The sequence below is a fragment of the Vipera berus genome, assembly GCF_964194415.1.
Source record: "Vipera berus genome assembly, chromosome: 2".
Lineage (NCBI taxonomy): Eukaryota > Metazoa > Chordata > Lepidosauria > Squamata > Viperidae > Vipera > Vipera berus.
In genome coordinates this window covers 214,025,148-214,043,365 of record NC_138203.1, presented here as the reverse complement: position 1 = coordinate 214,043,365, position 18,218 = coordinate 214,025,148, and the positions used below count along the sequence as shown (strand labels likewise).

The 18,218-nt window shown below is 40.9% G+C and overlaps 2 protein-coding genes across 7 annotated transcripts in view; one reads left to right on the top strand and one right to left on the bottom strand.

The window, feature by feature from the left end:
* Positions 1-16,263, top strand: part of THOC3 (THO complex subunit 3) — a 37,229-nt gene extending 20,966 nt beyond the window's left edge. Inside the window, exons 1-5 of one of the 3 annotated variants that reach the window (XR_014025244.1) lie at positions 4,063-4,921; positions 5,852-6,077; positions 11,882-12,089; positions 14,272-14,312; positions 15,266-16,263. The gene's annotated coding sequence lies outside the window, so the exon portion shown is untranslated. Of the gene's footprint in view, positions 1-4,062; positions 4,922-5,851; positions 6,078-11,881; positions 12,090-14,271; positions 14,313-15,265 lie in introns of those variants that run through there. The other 2 variants (XR_014025245.1, XR_014025246.1) reach the window with 2 other exon arrangements.
* The window catches only part of CPLX2 (complexin 2), a 149,017-nt gene that overhangs the window by 1,183 nt on the left and 129,616 nt on the right, over positions 1-18,218 (bottom strand). For 3 of the 4 annotated variants that reach the window (XM_081318628.1, XM_081318626.1, XM_081318627.1), the window contains 2 exons: positions 9,727-9,841; positions 6,424-6,599 (listed from right to left, as the gene is read on the bottom strand). In XM_081318628.1, coding sequence (XP_081174754.1) covers positions 6,424-6,599; positions 9,727-9,757 — 207 coding nt within the window. In that variant the 5' untranslated portion in view covers positions 9,758-9,841. Of the gene's footprint in view, positions 1-6,423; positions 6,600-9,726; positions 9,842-16,308; positions 16,613-18,218 lie in introns of those variants that run through there. The other variant, XM_081318629.1, reaches the window with a different exon arrangement.

The window sequence follows — 18,218 nt, the reverse complement described above, 5'->3', positions numbered from 1 at the left end:
CAAGAAACATGTTGAGAAAAAAAGACGCACATTAACTGCCAAAGATTTGAGAAGACTCAAACGTGAAGCTACCAGGAACCCATTATCATCCAGTGCTGTCATATTCCAGAACTGCAATCTACCCGGAGTGCCCAGAAGTACAAGATGTTCAGTGCTCAGAGACACGGCCAAGGTAAGGAAGGCTGAAACCCGATCACCACTGAACAAGACACATAAGTGGAAACAGCAAGACTGGGCCAAGAAATACCTGAAGACAGATTTTTCAAAGGTTTTATGGACTAATGAGAAGAGAGTGACTCGATGGACCTGATGGACAGGCCTGTGGCTGGATCAGTAATGAGCAGAAGCTCCACTTCGCCTTCGAAGCCAGCCAGGTGGAAGTGGGGTACTGGTATGGGCTGGTATTATTAAAGATGAACTATCTGGACCTTTTTGGGTTGAAGATGGACTCAAAATCAACTCCCAAACCTACTGCCAGCCTTCCTTACCTTGGCCATGTCTCTGAGCACTGAACACCTTGTACTTCTGGGCACTCCAGGTAGGTTGCAGTCCTGGAATATGAGAGCACTGGAGGAATAATGGGTTCCTGGTAGCTTTACGTTTGATTCTTCTCAAATATTTGGCAGTCTTTTTTTCTCAACACGTTTCTTGCGACCCTGTTCACTATTTGCAACAAAACGTTTGATGGTTCTGTGATCACGCCCCAATATCTTAGCAATTTCAAGAGTGCTGCATCCCTCTGAAAGATGTTTTTCAATTTTTTACCTTTCAGAGTAAGTTAAATCTCTTTTTTGGTCCATTCTGCCTGAGGAAGAGAAGCTGCCTAATAATTATGCACACCTTGATATAGGGCGTTGATCATCTTAGGCCACACCCTCATTACACAAATACACATCACCTGATATGCTTATATCCACTAAGCATTCAAGTTTACACAGCTTGGAAACAGAAAATATGCATGAAAATGGTGATATGGTCACCAAGTATTGAAACAATACATGGACCCTGAATTAATCAGAGGTGACACTAACCCTTCTCTTTCATGTTAATGGAAAATCTGGAAAAGTATTTTATGCTTTTTCATTCATTTAGAAAGTAGTTTCCTTGCCCACTCAGTTAAGTATGGCTTACAATAACCACAGGGACGCGGTGGCTCAGTGGGTTAAGATGCTGAGCTTGTCGATCATAAGGTCAGCAGTTTGGCAGGTCGAATCCCGAGTGCCGCGTAACAGAATGAGCGCCTGTTACTCGTCCCAGCTTTTGCCAACCTAACAGTTCGAAAGCATGTAAAAATGCAAGTAGAAAAATAGGGACCACTACGGCGGGAAGGTAACAGCGTTCCGTGCGCCTTTGGCGTCTAGTCATGCCGGCCACATGACCACGGAGACGTCCTCGGACAAGCGCTGGCTCTTCGGCTTTGAAACTGAGATGAGCACCGGCCCCTAGAGTTGTAAACGACTAGCACACATGTGCGGGGGAACCTTTACCTTTACCTTTACCTTTACAATAACCATAGCTAGCATGCCAAATGACTATGCTGGATGTAAGCAGTTATAGTTTGAATGACATTAAGGCCCCATGTTGAAAGATGGATTAAATGGTGTATGTTCTACACTGGATATCAGGCTAAAATATCTGAGGGTGCTATGTGCCTGCATAACATTTCCCTCTCTTCTCATGACACAGTGAAGAAGGGCAGGGACATATAAAACCTAAACTAATGCAAAATATGAGTTCCTTTGCATAATCTGCAGTCTTCTCGTCTGCTCCAGGTAAAAAACATACCATGGACTGGTACCTGGCAGCCACAAGTGCATTATCTACATCTGGAGAAAGATCTTGAGAATTGCAGATAAGGGCACATTGCCTTAATATTGCCATTTCTAGGGTGAATAATAAACATAGACCTGCAGCACCCCTGCTCATAATTTGAGCATGACTGGAGCCAAAAGGGGGGTTATGATTGGAAAAGGTAAGGACTCTGGAAAGACAGCCTACCCTATCTTCTAGCAACCATGCGTTTTGTGGAATTGATGCTAATTTTGCATACAATTATCTTTATACAAGTAGTCCTCGGTTTACAACAGTTCATTTAGTGACCATTCAAAGTTATAACGGCACTGAAAAAGTGACATGGCCATTTTTCACAATTACCACCTTTGCAGCATCCCCATGATCATGTGATCAAAATTCAAATGCTTGGCAATTGATTCATACTTATGACTGTTGCTGTATCCCAAAGTCACGTAATTACTTTTTGCAACCTTTTGGCAAGCAAAGTCAATGGTGAAGCTGCATTCACTTAACCGTGTTATTAACTTAACAACTACAGTGATTTACTTAACAACTGTGGCAAGAAGGGTTGTAAAATGGGGCAAAACTCACTTAACAAATGTCTCACTGAACAGAAATGTTGGGCTCAATTGTGGGTGTAAGTCGAGGACTACCTGTATATATATATATATGTATATATGTATGTAATTTTTTTGGCTTGCTAACAAAAAGCCAAAAAATTTACACAAATATGAGCTGCCACTGCTGTGGCTACTGCCTGTAAGATGGCCTTGGGCTAGGCCGAAACAGGAAATAAGATTTGTCCTGTGTCTGGGACTAAGCAAGTGTATTCTGAATGCTTAACAAACATTTAACGTATATATGTATGTATATATATGTATATATACTGCTCAAAAAAATAAAGGGAACACAAGATAAGACATCCTACTATTAAATACAGTACATTGTGTTGTTTAAGTGTTCCCTTTATTTTTTTGAGCAGTATATATATGTGTATATATGTGTATATGCATGTATGTGTATATGCATGTATATGTGTATGTATGTATCTGTATCTGTATCTGTATATTTATTTATTTTATTTATTTGTTTGTTTTTATATACCGCCCTTCTCCCGAGGGACTCGGGGCGGTGTACAGAGCAAGGTAAGTATACAGTAAAACAATAGTAAAAACAAATGAAACCCCAAAATCTATCAGGCCAGGCCGGCTTGCTGGAATAGGTAGGTGCGAAGGTCGGGGGCCATCCGGATTTCGACAGGCAAGCAGTTCCAGAGGGTTGGCGCACCCACTGAGAATGCTCTCCCCCTGGGGGCCACCAGCCGGCATTCTCTGACCGGTGGCACCCTGAGGAGGCCCTCTCTGTGGGAGCGCACAGGACGGAGGGGTGTTGACGCTGGCAGTAGGTGCTCCCGTAGGTAATCCGGACCCATGCCATGTAGGGCTTTGTATGTCATCATTAGCACCTGTATGTGTATGTATATGTATGTGTATGTATGTATATATGTGTGTGTATGTATATATATGTGTGTGTGTGTGCGTGTATGTATGTATGTATGTACTCTCAACTTCAAATCTTCAGTAGCAATAAGAAAAACAGAAGAACTTTCCTGGAGGATGTGCCTTTAAGAAGCTTACTAACAAAAAACGAAGACAATTTCCTCTTCCACTTAGCTCTTCTTCATTCAATTTTTGGTATGCTATCAATACAGAGGTTCTGTGATCTTCTCTTCCAGCGAAACGTATTCTCAATCTTATTGGGCAATTCCTCCAATTTTACTCCTTCCAGTTTAGCTGATGCTTTGCATTTATAGCAATTTTTATGTATACAATATTTCTAGTCTATCCCTTTTTGATGCACAATGTTTTCAATTCACATTTCTATAATTGCTTCCTTCAGCTGGGATAATTTCCCTTTAATTCTTTCTGGTATCAGCTTTGACATCCAGCCCTCCAAGCTTGATTTGCTCTGGAAGAGCTCAATAAGAGCATTTCAAACTTCAGACGATGCAGAAGACTGATGGAGTAATCGTATCAGTGCTGGTTCTCTCTTGGTGCCATAGAATGAGGAACTGGCCTAAAAGATGTTAGGGAAATGAGTGACTAGGTAACCCTTATGATGAATTGGAGCATGTCTTCATTGGGCTCACTGTCTATAAAGAAGGGCCAGGCATTAATACTTTTAAAAGCAATGTAAAAAAAGGGCAGATACACCGAAGGGGAGCAAACGGTATTGGTTCAAATTCTCCCATCTCTGCATAATTATTTAAAGGGACAGCAGAATCTGCTCGTGCTCACTGTTACTGTCTTAATTTTAATCTTTTAAAAAAGGCAGATGACAGAGACTGAACTTTAGTTATTCCCAGTCGTCTATATTCTTCTCTTAGAAGACAAATACGCCAGGAGGAGAGAAATGACTGAGTGAAAGAAAATGGCAAAAGAGGATGCCAAAGAACACTCTTAACAGCATCCAGCTTCAGCGCAGGATATGATGGCTCATGCCTAGTCCAAAGACTATTCATTTATTTATTGAATTTACATGCCCCTTGAGACCATATGCCAACACTTTATGAATGATTCTCCTCTTGCTACAGTGCAAACAGAGAAGCGGGACCCAGAGAAAAATCATTCGTGAGCAAGTGCATATAATGCAGGGAAAGAGCTGGCCTGCAAGCGGGGCTGGATCACATCACTCTGCTGAACAGACTGTCACTTTTCCAGGGATGTGGCTCCTAGGTCTGCCTTCTGGAGATGAGAAAAGAAAAGTCAAAGGGAAAAAAAGAAACAGTGGGCGGGCACTGAAGCAGTGAGTCTAGACTCAGCTGGATGAATGACAGTTGCTCATAGCAGAAACCGGCCTTTTGTCTTAACGTCAGGAAGCTGAATATTGGCCAGCTTCAGTACATTTAAGGATTATCAGCAACAAAAAGGAAGTTCACATCAAAGGAGCTCTAAGATGGTGATCTTAAGACGGCTTGGCAGAGACCACTTCACCTCTAGTTGTTGGACTCCAATAAAAGCTCTTTAAACAATTACAGCTGGCCCTGGAATAAGAGCTTTGGCAAAGAGGAAAGAAAAAGAAGGAATAATGTTTAGAAGGTGAATGAGTGTAACCATGTTGTGTGCAGGTGGGTTTCTCTTTCTTTCATCTGGAACTGCTGCAGCAATGGTGGGATGTTCCAGTGGGGTACAAATAGATTCAAGGGCTCATGGCAAGAGTCCTTGTTGCTTTAGTTCACTTTCCCTCGGCGAAGAGGGACAAAACTGTGAGGCTTTGTTCTCAATAGGCAGGGTCAACCTACTGGCATAATGTTGCCAATCAAGGGGGAAAACAGGATTCAATCCCTTAGCAGGGAGCAGATGATTTCTTGGCTATGGACTGTTTCTCTTCCCATTCTCTAGATGCCACCCTGTTTCTGGGGAGGAATCATTTCCAGGTATCAGAAACCCTTTCAAGGAGCTGATCCCTGAGGGTATCTTTCAGGAATTCAGTTGTTCCATGCATTTCCCAAGGCACAGGGCAGTGAATGGGTATAGCTGGCTGAACCCCATGGACATCAGGTTGAGAATGGAAATGCTGGACTAAAATGGGCCTTGGTCTGATCCAGCAGGGCTATTTTTATATTCTTACCTTCAGGTGCTGGCTGCCCAGGTGCATCTTTGCCCAATCTTCATTGTAAAGGGGAAGCCACATTTCAAGTGCAATAGAGACCTGAAGGTGCAGCCCTTCAGTGGGAAGGCAGATGGGGGCAGGGTTTCAGGGAGAGAACAGGGGGTTCAAGGAAGGAGAGGGACTTTGCTTGGGTCTCTAAGGGCCAGATGGAGCAACTAGGAAGGGTTTATCCCATGGACTGGAAGATCTCCATTCCTGCTGTAGATAATTGTCCAAGATGCTGGACCTGTAAGGGATATTATCTATTGAGTTTTGCAATATTCCCATCTCCTGTAATTGCTCTAGCCCGTGCTAGACAGAAGCCCTGTGCCATGGGAAGGGTACATTAGATATGACATGGTTATATGACAACATTTCTGGCTTCCTTTCTCCCTTTATTAAAAAGCTGATGCATGAATGGAGTTGGAGTGGCCATCCAAATGTCAAGCCTTTGGGGCAGAATTATTATACCTTCAGATGTCGTTAAACTACAACTCCCAGAAGCTGATGCATGGCCAATATTAAAGAATGGCGGCCTCTGTAACAAGGCATGAAGAAGTCAAAATGATGACACTGATTATGGAGTCATCATGAAAACGGCATGCTGATGTAATGACATCATGATGTCTGAGGCAAGTATGTTCCCCTCAATTCTTGCTCCTTCACGGATGACCAGTAGGAGAGATGCTCAGAGTTATAGTTTAACAACAACTGCTTAAAAGTTACAACTTTTTCTGGGTAATCAATGCCTATCTCAAATAATTCAGGTTAGATTGAGTGGCTCCTCAAAACTGAGTTTTGTACTTTAAAAAAAGAAGCCAAGTCTTGGCCATCCTGATCCAAGAATAATCACTTCTTCAGTTTCCTGAAGCTCAGTCTCCTTACTCTCAATCCTTTTCTTGCCATTTCTTCCAAACCACTCCCTCAAGATCTTAATGACAGAGAGATTAATTGGAAAATGGCAGGGAGGTGACCCACCTTATCACGTATTTGCTGCCGAACCTTTTCCCGTTCAGCCTCCATGCGGGCATGCTTTGCCTTGCGCTCTTCCTCTTGCTGGCGTAAAGCTTCTTGTCGTTCTTCTTCCTTCTTTTGCGCATCGGGGTCTTTCTCCTCTTCTCCTCCCAACATTTTACCCATGTCCTTCGTGGCCCCTGCACATGGCATGGTTGGAAACATAGTAAGAGGGACTGCTGTGGGAAATCCCCATTTCTTTTAGGTATTTCCCAGAAGGCTGGTGTTACCCACTTCTACTATTAAGGAAAAATAAGGAATTGGTGGATTGACAGATGAAGTTTCTTCAGGCAGGCAAAATGGCTATGAGCTTTTCCATCAGCCTTATTTTTAAAAACACCCCTGAGTAGACATTATTTTTCCTAAATGGAAATCTAGATGGGTGCTTTAGGCCTGAAAGAGTGACCTTGGGGCAGTCACAGAATTGTTTTTGTGAAAAAAAACCCAAAGTATAATTCCAGAAAAAAGAAGAAAGAGAATATTTTCAAACTTGGGACCTATTTTATCAATGGTTAGAAAAAAGATGTAGGGATTAGGAATTTAATTTGTATTAGTGAATAAGATACTCAGACAACACGTTTTTGTTGAATAATTATTATTGAACTCTTAAAAAAAGTAATAAAACTTTTTTTAAAAATTGTTTTTTGGGGGAAAATGGGAGGAGTATTAGATATGCTCACTGCCTTCAGTTATTTATAACAATAATAAAGAGGATAAAAGCAAGCAAACAAGGCAGGATCTCAGAAACAATAATCTTTCTGGTTGTGAGAAGTCAGTATTTTCACCGAGACAATTAGTAAATTTCTTTGGTGGACCTCTAGGGGGAGCTCAGATGTCACGAGACATCTGAATAAGAACCCTGAATTTTTCAGAAGGGCCTCTCTCTCTCATATTTGTCTTGGTTTTCCCATTACTGCAACATTTCTAAGCTTGAACACAATATTATATAAGCAATACTTTTGTACGTAGGAATAGCCACGATTGTGTCATTGTGGGCAAATGCCTGGACAGCTCTAGCTGCTTAAAGAAAATAAAATAACAAGAGAAAACTTCTATATTAGCAATGAGTCAAGTGCAAAAGCTAATCAGACAACATAGTATACAGTAGCTGTTAAGGAGTTGGTCTGGGACTCAGAAATCCAGGTTCAAATCCTATTTTGACATTGGAGCTCATGCAATAAAAATGAGCCAGTCTTTTCTCTCAAAGCCACTACTTTATAGACTTTTTATGGTGAAGACACAGTGAAAGGGGATCTCCTTTGATCTCTCAGAAGCTCTAAAGCAGAGATGGATAACTTGTGGCCAAGTCCTCTTTTTTTTAATGGACCTTGAAACTCTCTCCAGTCACATCCATGGGCATTCACATTCTGTAGTAGATGTCAGCTGAGAACTTACCAGGATACTTTTTTTGGCCTTCTCTATTGTAAACTCTATGTCAGCACTGCAACGATCCTGGCCAAAGCCATTTTGTTTCATTTTTGATTGCCACAGGACTGGGGGGGGGGTTTGGGTGATTTTAATGTTAGCCTAAACATTATTTTGTCCTGTGGGAACCAAGGTCATTGCTGCCTGGGAATACATTGGAGGGAACTCCAGATTTGGTTTCACTTTTGACTTTGCCTATACTTTGTAGCCAATAAACATGTTCTTTAAGGAAACCTCTAGCCTTGGAGTTCTGCTTTTACTGGTCTCATCTGTTGGAACCATGACACTCTTATGTTTCAGCCATGAGAATCAGTTACTCTTACTTCCAGCTGTGCAAGGCATCTACAAATTTGATAAGCACTATACATATGGGAGATCCTGCCTTATTTCTGGATATTCACTGTAAAGTCTGATCTTCATAAGATAGGTTGTAGATGTGTGCCACTGCTTGAAAAAAGATTTTTGAAGAGCTTGGAAAAACAACTGTTGATGCCTATCAGACTGAAAAAGTTTACAAAACTATTCCCAAGTGTTTGTCAGGAAATTCATCACCATTGTTACCCTCCCTAGAGTGGATGACCAATCAAGAGCAAGAGCACGGTATATTATATTTTCAGACGTCTCAAAAAACCCCAGGGTAATGTGTAGGGAAATAAAGGCCTCTTTTGCATTGACAAATGTCAGTCTTTGTGATACCACTATCAGGGAAACACTGAGCAATAAAGGTGTGCTGCATGGCAAGGTTGTGAGAAGAAAGCCACTGCTCTTCAAAAAGAACATTGCTTCCTATCTGCAGTTTGTGAAAGAGCATGTGGATAAGCCAGAAGACAATTGGAAGTATGTTCTGTGGATGGACAAAATCATAATAGTGTTCTGTACCAGCCTGCTACCGGCCCTGCAGAAAAGGCAGGGTCAACCCCTTTTACAAGAAGGCAAGCGGCTGGAACTAAGCCTACCAAATTTATGGATACAAAAGCAAACAAGACACGAACCATGAAACAGGAGCTATTCAAGCGGTTGCCTTCAGCAAACCAGCCCTCCCACACATTCCCCTTTTAAACAGTTCAGGGCGTGGCTTCTCTCTGCCTCCTTCTGAGGTGCCCCATTGCCTTCCTCTGTTTACTCCTGATTGACTGCCTCCTGCGTCGGGCGTCCTTGAACAGGGCCAGCTGTGGGTCATCTTCATCCACGCTGTCAGGCTCACACAGCTGGGTCTCTGTCGTGACCAGGTAGGAGGGGCCTGGCTGAGGGCTCTCATCAGCAAGCTCTTCAACACCCCCCTCCTCCTCTGAGTCGTCCGACCCAACTGCCGAACCCACAGGCTGACCCTGAATCACAACAAATAGGTTTTTTTGGCCTGAATGAAAAACATATTTGGTGAAAGCAAATACTGCATTCCAGCATAAGTATGTCATCCTATCTGTGAAACATGATGGTGGTAGTATCATGATTTGGGCCTATAGACCCAAATTTGCTGCCTCTGGACCAGGACTTGCCATCAGTGATAGGAATATGAATTCTGAATTTTACCAGCAAAATTTACAAGAAAATGTCAGGGTATCTGTCCTTGAACTGAAGCTCAAAAAAGTGGGTAATGCAGCAAGACAATGACTCAAAACACACAGGTTGTACCACCAAAGATTGGCAAAAGCAGAAGAAAGGAATGGCCAAGTCAAAGTCCTGACCTTAATCCTATAGAAAAGAGGAACAGAAGTAGACTTTCATGCAATGAAGCCCACCAGCATGCCTGAATTGAAGCTGTCTGCTTCCACCAGAAATTCAGTCTTATTAAGTGCTTAGAATAGTGGAGCTAAGAGAATATTGTGAGGAGGTAAGACTTACCCCCTAAAGCTTGTTTCATCACAAAATCCATACTGCTGGCCACGTCAGTGAGCTCTAGGAAGTTGTTGAATTCTCATCCAGTGCTGCTGATGGGAAACTTGGAGTCAAGGGCTACCTGGAAGGGAAGTGAAATCAAATGAGCTGGATGAAGTGAAAAAATATATACACAGTGACTGTTGAATTAAGCTCTGACCAGTGAGTCATCCATTCCTTCACTCTGTGTCCAGAAGCCCAGGTCTAATGCAATGAATGTAATGAATAGCAATAGAAGAGTAACTGAGCTGTTAAGGAGCCTTGGTGGAGCAGTGGGCTAATGCCTCCTTAAGTAACACCAGCTGCCTGCAATTAGTGCAGGTTCGCATCCCACCAGGCTCAAAGTTGACTCAGCCTTCCATCCTTCCGAGGTAGGTAAAATGAGGACCCAGATTGTTGGGGGCAATAAGCTGACTTTGTAATAATGCCACTTGGGGGGGGCGAAAGCCCTAATAAGCAGGCATATACATAGAATGAAGGCTATTGCTAAGCACATTGATTTGTGCTTTAAATTGTAAGCCGCCCTGAGTCTTCGGAGAAGGGCGGGATATAAATGGGATTAAAAAAAAAGAGACACAAGTGTACCAGACTTTAGGTGTGTTTAAACATATTATGGTGTCATATCCATCCTTTCTACAGAAATGAGCATAGCTTCAATATTTTTTTAAAGTCAAAACTACAATCAGTTAAATTTATGGATGTACCCCTCATTCTTTGGACCCTGTAGCTTTTCTGGCACCAAGGATAATGTTTAGATAATGAACACAACAGGACTGCAAAACTGCAATTGTGAACCAGCATAAAACTTTAACCATGGAACTACAATGAACTACATGCTCTTTAAAATTCTGCCTCTTGAATCTTTTTTTAGAGAGAAAGATGTTTATCGCAATATTTTTTAAGAATAAATGTACCAAATAAGCAATGCACAGCCACGTGTCTGAGTTTTGTAATGAAAATGCATTAAAATTACCTCTAAGTGCTGTTCAGCTAAACTTGAATTTAAAATGTCCCATCTTTTAAAATTTGACGACTGTCCATTAAGAACAGAGGCAGTTTATGAAATTATGAAATTGCACTCTATGGATTGTGCTGACACTTCACAAGCAGCGTGTAGGAACTACCATGGCTCAAATGAAGTTAGCATCTGCTGACAAAAATTCATGCCATGAATAATTTGTTACTATTTAAGCCCCACAGATGAATATCAGAACTAATGTTTTTGCTGCAAGAAGCAAATATAGCCAACTTTCTAGAATGCATTTATTTTCTCAAGTAATGTTTTAATATTAAATTGAGCTGACCACTGATAAAAATTATTTTTAATGGTTTTGATAAAAAGTATTGCAAACCTTCTTGTTTTGTAGATTAACTTCTACCTATATCTCTTGTTTATGACTGGTCCATGTCTAATATTGGCTGAGAATGTGATTGCTAGAATATTAGATCTCAGGGTGTGAGGAAGGAGATTCCATCTTGAAAATACTTGATATCCTGCAAACCATATCTAGACTTATAAAGAATTGATGAGTGCCACTCATTTTCCACCTCTTGATACCAAATAATCCCTGATTATTCGTATATTCCAATTTTCATCAGCCTCTGCCCACTTCCCTGAGTCTGAAAATTAAAGCAGCCTCAACTACAAAGAAAAGGCTTATACTGCTCCATTTAAATGCCATAAATACTTTTTTTACTGATTACTTTCTTTAGGCAGTGCCTTGCTGGGAGCCAAGGGAGCATTTATTAGGTACCATCTCCAGAGAATGAGATACGTGCTCCAGTGCATGTTGCATTCAGGATGAAGCCCTACCCAATTTATTGGAACTCAGTCCTACGTTTGTGTCAGTTTGAATTATGAAAGAAAGGTTTACTCCCAAGAAGACTTAACATAATTCTGAATATAAAACTGGAAAGTTCACAAAGACAAATACACATATGTATAAAACTAGTTCTCATTGTTATTGATTATAATTCTAACCTGTCTTTTTTCCCCCTGAGGCTGATTGCAACAGTGATCTGGGTGGCTGGATCGCTTTCAAATACCTAGCATGATAAGCTGACTTTAGTAAGTAAATGCAAGTCCTTTTTCCATATTCTTTTTTTCTTGGTCTTTCTCCAGATATAGTTTGCCAGGGATCAGCTGATTCTAGGAACAGATCTTTGAGGAGCTGGAGCAGCCTGAAAGCAACTGTCCATGTGTGATATATCTTGAGAAGACTAGATGTGAGCCAGGCTCCATCCTATAAAAATGGCCATGGGCGAAGCTTAGAGGATTTTAAGGAAGAGAAAGGTATATCCACACACCTCTTCCCAAGTTTTCATTTCAGGTAGGGTCTTTGTGTACCATTTTCACTTAGGTTTGGGATAGGAGAACAACAGAGTATTGCCCTACAATCATAGAAACAATAGGGACATAATTTTGAAGGCTTGATCTTAGATACTTCAGGTACTTCAGATAATTCTTTATATATTTATTACATCATAGAAAGAGGCATCTTATAAGGCAGTGACTTTTGAATTCATTTCTCCTCCCACAATATGACATTGTGGAAAAAGAGAGCAGAAAACCTCCAAGCATTGGAACTGTATTTTATTATGTGCAATTTATTTTAAATAAGGGTTTTATGCAAAATGAATCTTAATCTTTCATCAATGTTATTTTGTTTCAAAGTAGTTCCTGACAGCGAAGCAAATTCCATAATTTGAGTTTAGATTTGGAACAGACTAGGGATTATGCCCAACTTAATTAGTATGCAATCAAGGAGTGAATCCCACTGACCTTAGTGGAACTTAGTTCTGAATAAAGATGTTTAGGATTGCACAGTTGAGTTTTGGATGGTTAAACTCAAATGGGGTAATAACAGCAACAACAATAATAGGAGTTGGAAGGGACCTTGGAGGTCTTCTACTTGAACCCCCTCCTCAGGCAGGAAACCCTATGCCATTTCAGACAAATGGCTGTCCAGTCTCTTCTTAAAAACCTCCAGTGTTGGAGCATTCACAGCCTCTGGAAGCAGGTTGTTCCACTGATTAATTATTCTAACTGTCAGGAAATTTCTCCTTAGGTCTAGGTGGCATCTCTGCTTGATTAGTTTCCATCCATTGCTTCTTGTCCTGCCTTCAGGTGTTTTGGAGAATAGCTTGACTCCCTGTTCTTTGTGGCAACCCCTGAGATAATGCTAAATGACTTTGTTGTTATATGCTGCCCATATGATTCAGTATTTGGTTCATGTAGTACTGCAGCAATATTGTTATGGAATGCGCAATCCAGAAGAACAGAAAATAGCAATAGCACTTAGACTTATATGCCACTTTATTGTGCTTTACAGCCCTCTCTAAGTGGTTTACAGAGTAAGAATGTTGCCCCCAACAATTTGGGTCCCCATTTTCCTTGGAAGAATGGAAGACTGAGTCAACCTTGAGACAGTGAGACTCGAACTCAGCAATCAGCAGAAGTAGCAAAATATTTACAAGGATAATAACAGTGTGCATGCCATTCAGTTCTTTAAGGTGTATTTCAATTGTCCGCCCCCGAATCACCCCCCCTCCCCAAAATATCTGTTTGAAGCAACTAGAAGTAAAAAAGAAGACAAAAGAAACTGGATTTTATCAGCCTCCTTTGCCATATAACTATACTATTAACCGATGCTCTCTTTATCATTTGGAATGTTTATGTCACTCCAACATTTGCAAACTTCCATTTGTAAAAATGTGGCCTGATTGGGGGGGAAAAACCTAACATTAGTTGATGTAGAGACCTTAATCTGACTCATTTGCTCTAATCTTGAAATGTGGGTTGCTATCTATCTCTAAAACAGGGATGCGGTGGCTCAGTGGGTTAGGACGCTGAGCTTGTCGATCAGAAGGTCGGCAGTTTGGTGGGTCGAATACCGAGTGCCGCGTAGCAGAGTGAGCGCCTGTTACTCGTCCCAGCTTCTGCCAACCTAGCAGTTCGAAAGCACGTAAAAATGCAAGTAGAAAAATAGGGACCACTCCGGTGGGAAGGTAACAGCATTCCGTGTGCCTTTGGCATCTAGTCATGCCGGCCACATGACCACGGAGATGTCCTCGGACAAGCGCTGGCTCTTCGGCTTTGAAACGGAGATGAGCACCGGCCCCTAGAGTTGGAAACGACTAGCACGCATGTGCAGGGGAACCTTTACCTTTACCTTTTCTATCTGTAAGAAACTGTGCCAACAACTCAATAATAATAATAATAATAATAATAATAATAATAATAATAATAATAATAATAATAATAATAATTTGGAAGGGACCTTGGAGGTCATCTAGTCCAACCCCCTGCTAAGGCAGGAAACCCTATACCATTTCGGACAAATAGCTGTCTAGTCTCTTCTTAAAAACTTCCAGTGTTGGAGCATTCACCACTTCCGGAGGCAAGTTGTTCCACTGGTTAATTGTTCTAACTGTCAGGAAGTTTCTCCTTAGTTCTAGGTTGCTTCTCTCCTTGACTAGTTTCCATCCGTTGCTTCTTCTCCTGCCTTTCAGGTGCTTTGGAGAACTACCTGTAATTGCTGTGGTGAGCTGAGGTGAGAAATCCATATCATCTCTATGCTAGTTTCTAAAATGGAAAATATGAACTGATTTCTTTAGATGTTGGGAGTGATGCATGTCCTTGTATGCATTTCCCCCCCCCCCTGCTGTTGACTTTCAGGCAGCCTCCCTTCAAAGTTGATCCTGTCCTGTCCACCATAGATTAGCTACTGCTGTTTCTTAGTAATTAAGATCATTTTGGAAGGCAGAGAACACTGCAGCGGTCCAGGTCACAGGAGATAATGGCTTGTTATTAGTGTGTTACACTTAACATCAATGCTCTATTTTCCACAGTGCTTTTAAGCCCCACCACAAAAGCAGTATTTGTAGTTCTGGGCTATCTCTCTCTGATGCAATGCTTTGGTACAGAGTCAGTCCAAAGAAGAGGAGACTCATCTGAGCCAGTTGCAGCAACGTTTGGCAGAAAAGTATCCCAAGTCTCTGTTGACTTGAAGGAGATGTAGGATTATTAAGCTACAGTCTGCAAGGACTGTATTCTGGAGGGATAGTCTCATTAACAGAAATGAACTTCCTTTAGATTAAGCACTGGCAACTGCAACTTATTTTTTTTAGAAACCACATAGAGAGAAGGAACCACCTTCATAGGAGAATGGAATTCCAATAGGATGCAGGAGAAGAGCTGGAATTGTTTTTCCCCACTTTGAGTACATACTGTCTGTGGGGTAGTCTATATCTTAATAAATGAGGCTCGGAAAATAAGGTCCGTATAATAATTCCCATTGAGCAATAGGCAAGATAAATCCTAGCAATAACAATAAGCCAGGGAATAATAACTGTTGGGAGACAGAAAGGGCCTATGAGCTCATTTGTTGCAACTGCCCACTAATGGCAAATAAAACTGTTTAATATGTTCCGAGCCTACAGACCATCTGGCTGAATGCAACTTTCTTTTCACCAATCAGCAGCATTTGTATTTTGTGTTTTTCAGACTGTGGGAGAGAGACAAATTAATTATAAACTAATCAATAATGCACCTCAGAAATGAAAAAGAAGAGGCACGGAAGGTGATACTTTCAACAACTGAGTGATTCACTGAACAGCAGTGGCAAAAAAAAAGTCATAAAATTGGGCGCAACTCAATTTTAACAAACTATCTTGCAGAGCAATGGAAATTCTGGTCTGAATTGTGGTCATAATTCGGGGAGTGTAAGGCAATTTCTCTTTTTTAAATATCATTAGGTTAAAAAGAAACTTTATAAGGGCTTACAAAATTATAATAACAGTGGACAGTTAATAAACAGTGTGGCTTTTTAAATAATTCATTAATGTAGTAACTAATGTATCCATGAACTTTTACAGGATAAAGTTCTTCTTTATCACCACAATTACCTTATGTGTTACAATTTTAGTTCCAATATGTTTTATTTGTCACCATTTCTCTCACAAATATTCCCCCTTTTGTAACAGAAAAGTGGGGTTAGGCAAAAATTTGGCAAACCTATAACTAAATTTGATTTTCTCTCTTTAGAAAGAGTGTATCAGTTTGGTGTAGTAGTTAAGGCATCAGGCTACAGACTGGGAGACTAGGAGTTCTAGTCCCACTAGGAGTTCTAGTCCCGCATGAAGCCGATCAGGTGACCTTGGGCCAGCCAGTTTCTCTCAGCCCTAGGAAGGAGGCAAGGGCAAACCACTTCTGAAAAATCTTGCCAAGAAAACTGCAGGGACTTGTCCAGGAACTCTGAAACTTGGACATGATTGAAAGGAAGAAAAATAAAAGAGACCCAACTTTCTCTGCTGATATTTCATCATGCCAATAAATAGAATGGGAAGTAGCAGCTAGATATTGTATAAACAGGACAGAGTGAGGATCCTGGTATAATGACTGATCATTACAATAAGAGAAATACACCCAGAGATTTTATGGAACTTTCTATAAACAGCTCCTGTCCATTCATCCTTGGACACATGCAGCAGAAGAGAGGTTTTTTTTCCACCAACAAGCCAATAAGCTCTCTTCCCTCAACAAATCACCTATAGAGCTTCAGCAGCTTGCTTCCTGTGTGAGTTGATGACAGTCAAGCAAGCCCCTCTGTAGATCTGCCAGGAATGCCAATTGCCTGGCCTCAGGACCAAGTTCTGCATTGGCTGCCACACACAGATTCAGAAATTAGTTCTGCTGTTGTGTTCTTTATCTGCACTGCCCTGTTAAATACACAACCATGCTTGCTTCCTCCCTGCTGTCTGTGCATGCATGTCTCAAGGTGCCTTCAAGACACACAATCGTACGATCTCCTACAAAGATGCTTCTAGAAAAAACACAAAGAGTAAAATTAGATTTAATATGTGCAAAGATGGACAACAATTATAATGCCAGATGGTGGGAAATTTAAGCCCTTTCTCTCTCAGGAGATTTGAGGAGCCTGAGGAAAACACCTTCTTAGAACGGAGATTTCCTTTGGATCGGATGTCTGATATTTAAATGGGACAAGATCATCATAACATGGGTGTGCTGCCTGACTGGTTAGGAATCATGGGAATTACACTCTAAGACATCTGGAAAGCATTAAGGAAGGAAAAATTGTGTTACACTTTGCAAGTAATGGTTTGATTGCTTACACATACCCCTTTCATTTTTATACCATATCCTTGCATAAAATATTTACGTATAATACATATTTCCCCCTTTTTTAATAGACAAATTTCTTTATGGTCTCTCTCCATTTCTTGCACAAGCACACATAATTTTTCATTGTTACTCAGTCCACTAGAGGCTTTTATAATTATTTTCATTGGCTACACTTGCACACTCTCTCTTTCCCAACAATGCAGTTCTCTCTTTCTTCCACCCACACAGTGTCTACCAGCAGCCATATGCTCATGCTGTCTTGCACAGAATGGACACATGAAGAGACATATACATCCATAGTTTCTTTCACACCTATCAAACGCCCCCCCCCTCCTCTTCCACTTCCTTTTCTCTCAGTTTGGTGAAAAACATGACTCTCCCTTTTCATTTTTCCTCTTGGCACACCTTTCACTGCCTTAAACTTCTTCAGCTTTCTCACATATGTGATATATATATTTATATGCACACGTATTTATGTTAAAGACACTTCAACTTGACTAAATAATGCACAGTGGTGTGTGGGAGGGGAACACAAGAAGGTAAGCTTTGAGTAGGCTGAAGTTGGTCAATTTACATTACTATCGGGCAATGGGCGGTAAGAGGAAACCATGAAGAAATACTATCTATGTTGGCTTTCAATCTATAGATTCATGAATCATTAAAATGCCGCAATGTGTGGGCCTCTGTACTGACCATTCTATCATGTATTTCTAGTGAGAGTAGTTTATTTTGACAGTATATAAGATGATAACTTGAGTATTTCCTCCTGCACGTGACCAGCTCACCTAAGGCAGACAACCAATTTCCAAATTCTTTCACACAAAGATATTGTGATCTACCCAGTGTATATATATTTTAGCCAAGTAAATCAATCTTCAGAAATCCAGGTAACTCAACAGGGGTTTGCTTTTTCTACAAAACCCATATGCTTATCCTTTCCAATCCCGTTTCAATTCAGTAACGATTGAGAGAGTGAGAAATACTAGTCAGCTTTTTGCATAATGTGTGAATTGTGTGTGCAAGAGGGTGAATGAATGAATGAAATTCCATTTGGATACTGATTTCTAATCTCAAAGGAGCCACAGGTGGCAGCATCCTTCAGCATCTGTCTAGTTTTCCTACAGAAACTTCCATTGCAGAGTCTGGAACCAATGAAAGTCAAAAAAACCCAGTGGGATTTGGACTTTTGACACAAAGTAAGTAGATTGGAGGTTGGTTGACACAGCCATGTTTTGTACTGCACTGCACCAAACATGTGACCAATAAAAAAAATCACAAAAAGACACGCAAAATGTTCTAAGACAGATTTAACCAT